General features: G+C 40.4%; 1 protein-coding gene across 1 annotated transcript in view; it reads right to left on the bottom strand.

Moving 5' to 3' along the window:
- Positions 1-3,838: 3,838 nt before the first annotated feature.
- The window catches only part of LOC129337855 (ubiquitin-conjugating enzyme E2 E2), a 206,228-nt gene continuing 196,091 nt past the window's right edge, over positions 3,839-13,975 (bottom strand). The window contains exons 5-6 of the mRNA XM_054991811.1: positions 13,421-13,568; positions 3,839-4,581 (exon numbers count right to left, since the gene is read on the bottom strand). Of these exons, the coding sequence (XP_054847786.1) occupies positions 4,484-4,581; positions 13,421-13,568 (246 nt within the window). The 3' untranslated portion in view covers positions 3,839-4,483. The remainder of the gene's footprint in view (positions 4,582-13,420; positions 13,569-13,975) is intronic.

Consider the following 13,975-nt stretch of genomic DNA (forward strand, 5'->3'; position numbering starts at 1 on the left):
GGAAAGATGTATCCTCTGTATTACATGCCCATGTCACATCTAGATTGTATTACTGCGATATGCACTATGTGGGGCTTGAAAAATGTTTGGAAACTTCAATTGGTGCAGAATGCTGCAGGCAGGATGCTGACTTGAGTTGGTCACAGGGAACATATCACTCTAGTCCTGGATCATCTACGCTGGCTGCCAATTTGTTTCCAGATACAATTCAAGGTGCAGGTGCTGCTGACCTTTAAAGCCCTATATGGATTGGGACCAATATTCCTGAAGCACCACCTACTCCCTTATGAACCTATCCGACCACTGTGGTCATCTTCGGGGCCCTGCTTTGGTGGCAATTTGGGAGAGGGCCCTCATAGTACTGTCACCAAAATCCTGGAACTCTCTCCCCAGAAAGTCACCTGTCCCCTTCTGCTGCTGCCTTCTGCCAGCAAGTGAAGATTTTGTTTCGCTTGGCATTCCCTCAGTGATCCCTTCTTCCTCCCCAATGTTTTAGCTATTGTTTTTTCTTCTGTATTTATTTTAAGCCTTGGTTTTAAATTGTGTTAATGATGCATTTGTGTGCTGGTTTTTAAAATGTGTATGTTTTAAAAAATCTGTATGGATTTTAATCTGTTTTAATTTGTTAGCTGTCTTGGTGGCCCTATTGGGGCAGAAAGGTAGGATAAAAATCTTGCCAACAAACAAACAAACAAACAAACAAACAAACAAACAAACAAACAAACAAACAAACAAACAAACAAACAAACAAACAAACAAACAAACAAACAAACAAACAAACAAACAAACAAACAAACAAACAAACAAACAAACAAACAAACAGGAAAGGGAAATCAAGAGGTCTTGTAAATGATGTTATTGTGATGAAATGGCCATTATAAATTACTTCTGTCTACATGAGCCAATACAATTCAGTTTCCTGGGGGAATATGCCAGTCAAAATAGTAGTTAGGTTGTGAAGTGAGTGAGGGTAGAACAGTTAGCAGGGTCAACTTTTTTTTATTAACAGGTTTTTTAGATTTACAGGAAAAGATATAGAAATAGAATAAGCTGATACTATAGGGTCATCTAATTGCAGACTGGGAACTTAGTTTCTGTTCAGTAACTGATGCATTAGACCTGCTTGGATTCAAACCATGGCAAATGTTGTTAAAACTCATTCCTTGTCCTTAAGGGTTGAACATTATATTACTTTGAACAATCTACCATATATTGTATGGTTCTAAATAAGCCATATTTTACTTAACAAATCTTTCTTTCTTTGACCTTAACTTAATCCATACAGAGGCCTGGTCCTTTAGGGCAGGATATCAGAGATAATTCCTATAAAGGCTTGTAAGTGCTATCTACCCTGTGCACAAAGAAACAGGTGAAATCATTTCTTGGGTGGGCAGAATACTATTGGAAATTTGTGCCCCAATATAGCTTGCTGCCTCTATGACTGAGTCATGCCAAAAATGACAACCAGACAAGGTAGTCTGGACTGAATTGTGCCAAGCAGCTTTTGAGGCTCTGAAAGCCCAGCTCCTGACTGGACCAACTCTAAGGGCTCCTGACTGCCAAAGACTTCTGTGTTGCAAACCAATGCCTCAGAACATGGCCTGGGGGCTGTCCTGTTACCAGAAGGGGAGGAGAACCTTAACCTGGTGGCTGACCTGAGCCAGAAACTCCTTCTCTAAGAGTAACACTGCTCAACAATAGAAAACTGAAAAATTGTGCCCATATCTTTGATGGAGGTCTTTCAGCTGCAAACTAACCAGTCATTCCTGGTTTGGCTGCAGAGAGGTCAGAACTAGAAGTTAACAAGGTGGGCTATTGTCCTACAATACTTGATTTTTAAATTCAGCACATTCTGGGGAGGCAAAAGGGAGAGGCTGATGTTTTACTTAGGAAAAAGACTTGAAGATCCTGCAACCAGAAAGTGGGGTTGGATTGTTCATTAATCCTGCGCTTGCTGATTTTGCCTATGCCTTGCAGAAGCTTGTTTTGCAATGTATGTGAATACACATCCTACTATGTTTCGTTGTGACTTGTAACATTGTATGCAGCTTAGATAACCTTTGTAGAAGGAATTTTATCATGTGTTCGGAATTGTTTGCTGTTGTATAAGCCAGCTGCTCTCATCTGCTGTGTAAGTTTTAAAAATGTAATGTGCTCTTTTAAAAAATGAAAGTCCAGCCCCAATGACATTCTAGTGATGGGGGTGTCATGGGTTGAAAGTAGAACAAGATCTTTCATCTTAGAAAGGTCTGACATTTATATGGAGATGGACCAATGCTTATAGTGACATGAAGGCTGGTAATTCCTCTGTCCTCCTGGAGCTAGACTATTTCACATCCTGTGGGGAAGATAAGAAATCTCTCTGATGTCTAAACCATTTCTATTGGCTAATTCATGGGCCCATGCAGTCAGAACCCAGAACGGCTAGGACTTTTCTTCATGTGTGTAGGTTGGGGGCGGGGGGAGAAGAGAATTTATTTTATATTGAAAATGATTTCTATTTTAATTTCAATTTTTTATTGAAAATTTCAATTTTTTTATTGAAAACTAGATTGATACCCATGCTTCGCTACAGTATTTAAATCCAGTTATAATACTTATGGGTATGTAACATTTTGCCTCTGTACACATTCAATGTGGGTAAAGTGTAGATGACTGGGGAAGGCAATGGCAAACCACCCCGTAAAAAGTCTGCCAAGAAAATGTGATGCAACATCCCCCCATGGGTAAGTAATGACTCGGTGCTTGCACAGGGGACTACCTTTACCTTTACCTATTCAATGACTCCCAATAGCAACAGCATATTGTTTAGAATGTGGGGGGTGGGGACCAATCAGGCAACATATGCAAATGACCTCAGTGTTCCAACTGTCTCTGGGGAGGAAGGATGAGGTGTGGAATGGTGACAGTGCCAATCAGCTCACATATGCAAATGACCTTGAAAGGCTGGCTCAATCAGGGAAGAGTGGCCGAGCTGGCAGTGGGCAGGGGCGCAAGCAGGCAGCAGCCTGCCAGCCATACAGGGAAGCTGTATTCCTTTGGGAAAACACATTTTACCCCTTTTTACCCCCTTAGGGGGGCAAATTTCTTAAAATCTCTTCTTAGTGGGTGTTTACATCATGAATGTTCTCCCCAAAGTTTATGTTTCTAGGTCCAGGGGTTTGGGCTGGGCGTTGATGAATCAGTCAGGACACTTGCCTTTATATATAGAGATTGAAAATGAGCTGTTTTTTTCTTTGTTATTGTAGGGTGCACATTTATCTGGAATGACAGACAGACAGCATACTGTTTATATACACACCCATTTGTATCTTCCAAGTGGGAGGGAGGAGGTGATGCCAGTTACTGTAGTTTCTAAGTTAGTCAGGTTTTATTTTCTTTGTTCTGAACCATAATTTCTGTACTCTGTCTATCCGCTACAGATGTACTAGGAAAATAAAGCATGTATGTGTTTAAGATCTAAAGAGGCTGACTGGATTCCTTCCTGGGTGATCTCGCTATGGCTAGCTTTACCAAAACAGCCTCGTTTGACATTGTTCCTTGTAGCGAACTAAAAAGGAGGTAAAAAGCCCAGGAAGTGGTGGCAGCAATTAGGAGGAAAGCCCCTCCAAGCTCTTGAGAGAGAGAGAGAGAGTTGGGGAGCTGTGTGAGATCCCTGTTGGGAAGAGGGGTTTTCCCTCAGCAAAAATGACTTCCTCCGTAGCTTCTGAGCAGGACTGGATCCCACTTGCTTGAGGGCTGGCTGCCCAAGCCAGGAGTGAGAATTATCTGGCAGATGTGTGTGTGGGGGTGGGTGGGTGGGGAGGTGGGGTAGAAATGTTACAACAAGAAGTGCATGTGATCAGCCACAGTGTTTTTATTGAGTGATTTAATAATACAAGTGTACATCAACTGATCCACAGTCAAAAGTGGCAGGTCCCTAAGAAATTTACAAGCACTTTTCTTAAGTAAATCAAAATACATATCATTTTGTTCAACCCACTAGCCTTGTGTTTGGGAAACAGAAGGCTAGTGTTAAAACACAGTCTTAGTAATGCACAGTGATTCTTGATTTTATGCTTTTTTATACAAAACCTGTTCCCGATAACATGCACCCACCATTAGAGACTTCCATACAAAAAAATAACCCTAAACACTACATTTAAGTAGAAACAAGATATACTTCTGAGTTTGCTTGTTTTTCCCCCCAAGACCACATGAAAGAAAAAAATACATTAATACAAAGCTTTGTGACAAAGCTCTATACTATTACAGATCCAACATTCCTTGCATTGTAACCCAAAATTCCCAATCTATATTTTAAGAGATTAAAATTTTCAAGTTGAACCAAAAAATAAAATAAAAGGATAAAAATAGAGAAAAAGGGGGGAGGGGAGTCAACTTTTGTCACAAAATGCTTGTAATAAAAATAAGGAAAGGGAAGGGCTATTGATGCACTTAGTGAATGTGCTTGCACAGGTCCAGCATGTTCTATAGCAGATTCCTATGTAGCGTATCTCTTGGTCCACTGTCTGGCCATTCTGTCATGCTCTGCTCTGTTTGTCATATATTGAGTAGCAATACTTCCAACCAGGGGGTCAGCTGCAAGGAAAACAAAACAGTCAACCACTTCGCTAAGCTCAAGGGTAACATTTGCTTAGTCACATAATATTAAACGAAGGGCCAGAAATAAGAACAGTGATTGACAGTGTGATACCAAATACTGAGATGGGCAAATCTTCTGCAACGACTCTGGGACTTTTCGAGATTTGTCACATTGGGCTGGTACACCTGAGTCTTAAAGATCAGGCCACTGTGGCCATCATGTATATGTAACTGATGATATGGCCTAATACAAATTTGTTCAACTTATTCAGCAGCATGTGAAGTAGATGATGCCGACAGTTTAACAACCATCAAATACATACAACTACCCTTCAGGGGGAGGGGATGACGACGATGAACACATTTCAGGTTACAAACCTCTGATGCTTCTTGGCAGCTTAAGGACTTTGTTATAAAACAGAAAGAACTATAGAGATTAATTTCTGTGAGGACAGGCCCATCTGCATATATTACGTTTTGGCCATGGAAGACCATGCTAGCAGAGAGGGCAGTTGGCAAAACTGATGAACGAGAGGAAAGCAGATACCTTGAGGCAATCAGGGAAAAATACAACATCTGGGTAGTGAGAAGAAAGACAGTAAAGGGATGTTCATAACATTACCGCTGCCCCTAAAGAGGAGGACTGTGTGCCTGTTCTTTGAGAAGGAGCAAAGTAAGTACGCTGGGACCATAAAATTTTTACAGAAGTGGGAAGAAGGATGAATGTATTTTTCTTTGAACCGTGTTACCCTTTTGAAATCTTCACACGGTAAGAAAAAATACAGATGTCTCAGTGCCCCAAAGAAATTTGGGGCAGAACAAAAGGCTCTTCAGATACTTATCCACATTTGCAGGACTGGGGCAGTTCTTCCCTTGCTTATGGGAAAGAGCTGACAAGCTGCTGCTGTTCTTTAAGACCTGAACCTCATCTGAAACAGGCTGCTGCTTCCCACAAGGCTGACATAAGAAATTTGTTGTGAGTCACTTTACAGATCTCCATAGGAGCAGAATCCAAAACCAAAATCCCTTTACTACCTTTTATTAGGATCCACCACGTAACAGGTGGCTTAAATAATAACAACAACATCTGATTTATATATTGCACTTCAGAACAACTTAATGCCCACTCAAAGCAGTTTACAAAGTATGTTATCATTATCTCCACAACAATCACCCTGTGAGGTGGGTGCCGATGAGAGAGCTCTGGAAGAGCTGTGACTGACCCAAGGTCACCCAGCTGGTTTCGCGTGGAGGAGTGGGGAGTCAAACCCGGTTCTCCAGATTAGAGTTCTGCCGCTCTTAACCACTACACCAAACTGGCTCTTGTTTTCTCACAGCAATGTGCACATACCAAACGTTTGTAGATCTGTCTCTGCTCACAGCATTCCGAATCTGCTTCTACCCAAAACCACAGGATCAAATGGAGATGATATTGAGGGTGGCCAGGTCAGTGGCCACTCAAAGTTTGCCTAGTCTGTCCTCTGTCGGCTAAGTAGGAATTACCCCATATTTTAGTATGAATGGACCGGAAGAAGGAATTCATAGTGTACAGTAAAGCAAGGTGGTGGTGGCATAAGGAAAATGTGCCAGTTGATAACAGTTACTCCCTTTTTGGCAATTATAACTTCTTAGGTAATGCCAAGGTAGATAGTGGTTTGGAACTGTTGGATAACTTGCCTGTAAAGTTACTTGGCTTACATAATTACAAAGAGGGAAAATAATTTGATCTTTTTGTGTTTCTTTTGGAATCCCGACTACATTAGTTGTATTGTTATTTTTAAAAAATAGATAGAACAGGAAAATAGTATGCTTCATGACAAAAAACATTCTCTATAGTACTAGCTCATAAAGGTGCTTTTATGGGGCCACAGTGTATCTTGCTGAGAAGGAACCATTGTACACAGCGATAAAATGATAAATACAATACACAAAGATTATTAAATAAATAGGGGTATGCAAGAGCCAGTTCAACTGCTTTTGAAGAGATTTCCTACCTCATACAAATAGAAAGTAAAGCAGGTAACAAAAATCAGACTTTGTTCAGTTATTTATACTATATAACCCCCAGAGTACTCTAAGGGAATTCAAAATGCTAACATCTGTTAACCTTATAGAAGAAAGCATGTCACATATCATTTTGCCTATACCCCTTAATAAAATGGCAATAGTGCAGTAAATCATTAGTTTACATTGCCAACCAGGTATGCAGATTCTAGTACAGAAATATCTGCTGACAGTACTTTGCTATTCCAGCTTTTATATATATTTCATTTTTATCCCATTCTTCTTTCGAAGAAACTCAGGGCTGCAGGCATGATTGTCCCTCCCCATTTCATCTGCACAACAACTGATTAAAGTGTGTAATGGGCCCATGGTCACGTCGCGTGAGCTTCATGGGACAATACATGTCTGAACTCAGGCCTCCCGGGTCCTAGTCTGACATTCTAACCACTACCACATCCTGCTTTTCTGACATTAAGCAGATGTCAGAAATAGACAAGTGTAAACAAAATGTTTATTAAGAATTGGGGAGGGGAAGCACTCTACTGATGGGCTGCAGAGTTAAAATAGATAGCTCTGTTATGTTTATGTGTTGAAATAAATGATCAGTATAAAATCATTTACTTAAATGTTTTAGCTTATGCCTTCAGCATTTTTCTTAAAAGTTGAAAACAGCTTGGCTGATTCAATTTGACCGATTTGTAAACCATTAACCTTCATCTTAGCAAACACATTCTTTGATCTCAGGGTAACTGTGACTTTATACGTGTCAGTGTAAGTATCTAATCACATATAACCAAATTGACTGCTTTAGTCAGAACACTTATGCCCAATGAAGCCCCTACTCAAAAACAAACATGCTTCCTTATGCTTCCTACTTCCAAACATCCATTACATTAGAGCTGCTAAAATAGTGAGAAAGAGCTCGGGACAAGGGATCCTAGCAGCCATGCTCCAGCCAGCCTTTGGACTACCCACAATCTGTATCCAATCCAAATCTGTCAGTTCTGAGATCTGATTTCAATGGGATTAGACTGGAGTAACTCTGATTAGGATTTCACTGCCAGTCAGTGGACACAAGTGTGCCCCTTCCAGTCCCCACTCAGCTGATCTACAGGACCAAACTCTTTCCACCAAGCCCTATAAAGCTCCACAGTCCAGGGACAGTTAAATGCCCAAGAGACTCAAGGGTCTGCCAAGCTGGCAGAGGGTGGCATATGAGAGGAGGAAACCAGTGTGGCCTACATTGGACTTAGAATTACTGCCTGTGCCACTCTGCCTGGGACCAAGATGGACCGCAAAGGACTGCAATCTACTTTGTGGCCATTGAGAGAGTGGGGGATGACCCCGCTCTTGCTCTCACCAGGCTCCAAGATCAAAGATCAACTCTGCAGCCTGCCTGAAGCCTGTAAAGTGGAATGCCAGGAGGACCGCTCTGCCTCCCCCCCCCCAATGCTGGCTGCTTGCAGCTGTCATCTACTCATCCTATCTGGGCAGTGTAAGAAATGACGCAAATGAGGAAGTCTTTGGCTTGCTCACTCACTGGGATTTCAGACCTGGCTCAGTCTCTCTGTGGTCACAGCTGATTTTCTTCTACACTACTTACAGGGATGGTTCAAAGCAGAAGATGAAGTAGAACTTGAAACCCATCATGTTTGCAAGGAATAATTTACTATGGGGATGAAGAAGCACATGTCTGTCTATAGGAAGAGGGATACCTGGAGGGCAAAATGGGTTCAGCCTGCCCTGTATCCATCTAAGCAACTTGACTTTGGAGTGAAGCCATTATCTAGTCCAGCTCCTGCTCCCATCCTTTGCCTTGCTTGCTATCTCAGATCTAACCCTTGCCGGGACTGGCTGCATCCCTGTCTCTAGCTCCTGGCTCTGACATTGACACCCAGGACTTGATTCCTGCCTGGTGTTCTGTCTGCACCTGCATGTTGCACCACTGGGTTAGTAGTTCCCTAGTTCCTGAACCTGACTGCTGGATCACATCTTGCACTGAGGACTACTAGCCATGCATACACACGCAGGAGGAAGCCCCATCTCTTCACCCATATATACACCTCTAGTCAGCTCTGCTCCTGTTCCATGTGTGTGAAATCTCTAACACTTCTATGTCCTCATTCTTCTATATATGAGGACAAGAAAATTCTACCCCTACCTTGTGTGCTTCTAAAAAACATGCCCAGGCATGAAGGGAGGGGGCGGGGCAGGAGAGGAGGCACCTCTGTATCTCTGCATTGTGCAAAGCTTAACACTAGGAAAATTCAGACTGATAAAATACATTCTTAGCTGCCTGGTGAATAATAAACTCATGTGGACAACAGGAGAATTTGTTACATTCTGTAGCATTCATTTTTTTCTCCACTATCATCAGAAAATGTTCTACCTCTCGTGCTATATGCAATACAGACAGACAAGAATGTATGCTTTCAGGAATGTTTCCCAATTGCAGCAGTAGTGACTCACCAAGGGCACTGGAATGCTAATAGCACTTACTCTGAAAAGCCTTTCTAGCACTCTAGCAAGGGGTGAGAGAAACAAGGAAGGACTTGTAGTCAGACACCATTTCAGTGCCCAAGAAAGGCTGCTGCGGGAAGCTGCTGGGATATGACATGTTTAAGAGCTGGTAGGAGACATGCCGGAAGGGCCATGCAAAGATGGGAAGATAAAGGATGGGGAGGAAGTCAAAGAGTCCAGGAAAGGCATGAAATCATGAGGCAAAGACTGAGAGCAAACGGAAAATGGCAGGGCAGAGGGGGCAAAAAGTTTTGAATAAATGAGGATTAAAGAAACTTTGAGGGCACTGTAAATAGTCGAAGTTTCTAGACTATTTTATGATATGCAATATTTTTAATGGTGACAACTAGAAGTTTTCTAACCGCGATTAGATTGTGTATCCTGTTTTCATTGCTGAGATAAGGCAATAACTGAATGTATATATATTAAGGATCTCACTAAAATGCAGCTTGTAAATTGCTGAAAAGGCCAGAAAGTATCCAGGATTTTTATACTCTTAGTTACGGTAAAACTTTGCAGAGTTCAGGATGCCCTCCAATTATTACAGAAAGTTGAATTCCATTTATTCAAATTCTGTAATACAGATGTATAGGGCTGCAATCCTCAGCACACTTACCTGGGCGTGAGTCCTATTGAACTTAATGGGATTTATTTCTAAGTATGCTGACTTATGACTGCATATTAAGGGAGCAATCCTAAGCAGATCTACATGGAAGCAAGTCCCATTTTATTCAATGGGGCTTACTCCCACGAAAGTGTTCTTAGGTTAGCAGCCTAAGAACATTAGCAACTACTGAAAGTTATTTTTTCCAGATGTTTCTTCAGAACAACTTTTAGCTATTTTAGAAAAACATGTTATTCATAGATGCCAACAGATAAACTTGCCAGGATAAAATTGTGCTATCAGAGGACTGGGGGAAGGATCAAACAAAGATGACTCATTTGAAGAAAACTGGGAGATAGCCCCTCATGTTTTAACAGGACAGATAAGGAGCTCAATCAGCACTGCCATCTTAGTTTAGCAATTACTTTGCTTATTTACATTTAGAAAAGAGTCAACATGAAAATATCATAAAGTGCTAGCTCTTATGTTAATGTAACAGGCAGCATGTCAAGACTCAAAACTTTGTGTGTAAATACACAAATACACCGATGTTCATATAATTCACTTAGAAATTATAAACTGTCACAACAACAACAACAACACCCTTCAGGACAACTTAATGCCACAATCAGAGTAGTTTACAAAATGCGTTATTATTAATCCTCACAACAATCACCCTGTGAGGTGGGTGGGGCTGAGAGAGCTCTGGAAGAGCTGTGACTGACCCAAGGTCACCCAGCTGGCTTCAAGCAGAGGAGTGAGGAATCAAACCTGGTTCTCCAGATTAGAGTCCTGCTGCTCTTAACCACTACACCAACCTGGCTCCCTGAAAGACAGCTGATGGCTTCAAGCTCTGCTCCAGTCCATGTGCCTCCTTTAGCCCTATTTCCAGTTACTCAGCCATTCAAGTTTGGCTGCTTCCTGTTTTATCTGTGGGGCTTAACCTCAGAAGGCACTAACTGTACTTCTGCATATTAATAATTCATTATTCTCTTCGTTCTTTTCCTGCTGTTCAAATTGAGAGCCATAAGCTTTCTTTTCCTACGTTGCTCTGTAAGGGATCAGGTTTACTACCACTGATACAGTATTTCTCTCTCAACATAAATAAAAAGAATATATACATTCATATAACTTAAGTACTAGTACTGATGTTATCTTGCCTGAATTTCTTTGGAGTGGTTTAAATTCTACAGTTGACATTTGGAGGCTGAAATGAGAGCAATATGGAAATACCAATAGTACAATATGCATACTAACACTGTCCTAGAATGTACAGTGTTGAGTAGGATCAGCTATATTTGGGCTGGCACACTGTAAAAAAGTGTTTTTAATGTTGCAGTTAACATGTACAGTGCGCTTACTGGGAAGTTATATTTGATGACTTTCACATGAAGTTATAAACTCGTTGCTGAAACATCCTTTGCATTTTAGCATTATGCTCCAAGTGTGGGGACTATACACGTCCTATCAGTGTTTTCAGGAAATTATCTTAACTCCTTTAACTGCAATTAAGATTTTTTTAAAAAGCTTTCTGCCACATTTTTTCATCCTTAGCTTGGGTTGAAATCCTGGCATTAATTAAACATGAAGAATAAACTCTTACGTATAACTTTAAACAAGATAGCAGAAAAAATAACAATTCTCATGGCATCATTTTTCAATTAAAAAAAATACTGTGCAGCCAATGCTATCATTTTATTTTTTCTTATTCTTCTCTATTGCCACTTTAACTGCATTTATTTCTCCCACTCCCATTGTACCATAATTCACATGGGTGCAGAATCCCCCCTCCTGTGGCCAATGTGGCAATAAATTCATCGAGTTGTTAAAAAAAATCAGACACCTCTTAATGCAGTTTGCTGCCTGAGAGTGCTAAACAAAACGCACAAGCAACAGAACGGAAGAGCCTCCGACAGTTTACAAGTCAAATATCACACTAGTTGTTTAAGAAGGACAGACAAGTGCCTGCCTTGAGTGATCCAAAACAAAAGGGTGCTGATGTAAAAGCAAAGAGGAAAGAGCTTCTTCTCAACATCTTTTGTAGATTACCGTGTGACTGACAGAAGCTTTGGGAGCAAATACCTCTTTTCATTTCCTCAGCCTGCTTGAAAAGAATAGCAATGCTTGCCAATGAAGCTGCAGCTGTGCTTCAGCACAGTTTAATCACTGTGTATGGCTGGGGGTTAATTAGCTGCCATTCTGATTCCTATTTGTTGTTCTAATGAAGATTTGCATATATCTAAGACTGCTGGGTAAACGATACTTGAGTTTCCCTTTGGGGGGGGGAACCTGTGTATTTTAAATGTGTATTTTTTAAAGAGACATTCAGTGTTGCTTTTCCGCTTGACCTGATCCACTTTTGCCCATTAGATGAGTACTGAACAAAAAGTACAAGGTTGCTTATCAACTTAGGGACCCTGCTAAGCTTCTGCCTTTAAAGCAGGAAGGGGTAGGCTAAGTTGAAGGGAAGATGGAGTGCACTGAAAATTGCTCCCAGCTGATAGAGAACAGAAGCATGTGCGTGGATATGTATTTCTCCGCAATGTGCCTGGGGTACTCTCAAAGCAATTCCCTCACTGAACAGAAAAGGTAGTCAATTTGCTTCACCATGTTCAAAATCAGATTACAAAGCATGACTAATCTGACAATTTGTTAAAATTGCACCAGAACTATGTTGGGACTGAAAGAAATGGGCCTAAAGCCAGGAGATAACAATTTTAGAAAAAGAATTAAAAATCTTCATTATGCCAACTTGCATGCTTCCATAAAAATCCCTGTATTTAACTATCTTTGGTTCAGAAAGAAACATCTCAAATATACAATTTCAGTAAACAAAGAAATGATCCATGTAAGGTAAAAAAATTCTGAACAAAGCATTTTATATAAACTTGTTGTTGTCATGTACTCAGACAAACCAAGGTCACACCACAAGTATAGAATTTATCCAGTCCCTAGGTACTTAACCTTTCAAACACTATTCATGTGCAGTCATATTGAAATCAATGAGCTACTGACACATAAATGTAGACTGAGAGACAGTATTAAACCAGCAGCAAGCATGAGGGGTCCAGGATGGATGAATTGACAAGAAATACTCTCAGATCAAATAGGAAACCGAATTGGCAGAGATCTTTTTCATGCAAGGTGGAAACATCAACAATTGTCTCTATCTTGCATATTATTGCTAATAAAAATCTGTTAATGTTTTGTACAGATCTTAGAACTGACTGTAAAGCAAACACATTTGAACTGAAGAAGGCTGCCCCATCTTTTGCAGCTGCCGTTCCTTTCTTCTGCCCTGCTTCTGGCTGGGCCTTAATCTTTTCCCAGATAGGTGTTGGGAAGATTGCCACACTACTGTCAAAGGATACTGCCAGAAAAAAGTCCATCCCTTTAATGCTCTGGTTTAAAATGATCTGTAACTCAAATACTTTTGGTCTGCCACTTAAAAAATCTTGGTTACTACACTAACTGTAGATATTTTTATCATTAGCCAGCTATGCTGGCAATGGCAGTTTATGAAAGGTTCATTAAATTCTTCACTGTTAGTTAAAAAATCAAAGGCAAAAAACCAGCAATCCATGCTGTTTAACATACTATGAAAAGTTATCCTGCAATAGTAGTCTATATGATACTATATTTTACTTAAAACTGTACAAAGACCACCCATTAGCTGACTCATACAAAAATAAATACAAATAATATTACCAGGGTTGCAGTCTGTTAGAAGTGAACAGATGGAAAGAAGGACTTTTGATATAGTTAATGCTGGACTCCAGTTGTCTTTTAAAATATCCAAGCAGATCACTCCTTGGCTGTTAATATTACAGTGATAAATTCTGGTGCGAAACGTGACCTAGGGGGAAAAAGCAATTGGGCATAAACCACACATAATGTTGCTTATAAGATATTCTCACTTATTGATATAGAATCACACTGTAAATGACAAGTTAACAAAAGGAAAGCAATATATATTTTGATGCCATGATCATTTTAGAATATGATTAATGCAATTTTTTAGGAAAAGACCATGATAACTGCACTGCAACGTTCACTCTAGCAACGTTCACTCTATCCAAGATGCCACATGGGATTTATTAGGCTGCATCCCATACTGTACTTTAAAAGCCTACAGTTTCTGATTGACCTCTAGCCCTACACATTCGCAACATAAAATCAAGATATATATTTGTATTTTATTTATATATTTACCTGATTTTTATACTACTTCTCTTCTATTAAGATCTTGAAGAGGTTCACAAC

Source organism: Eublepharis macularius, chromosome 11 (genome assembly GCF_028583425.1).
Source record: "Eublepharis macularius isolate TG4126 chromosome 11, MPM_Emac_v1.0, whole genome shotgun sequence".
In the NCBI taxonomy this organism is placed as follows: Eukaryota; Metazoa; Chordata; class Lepidosauria; order Squamata; family Eublepharidae; genus Eublepharis; species Eublepharis macularius.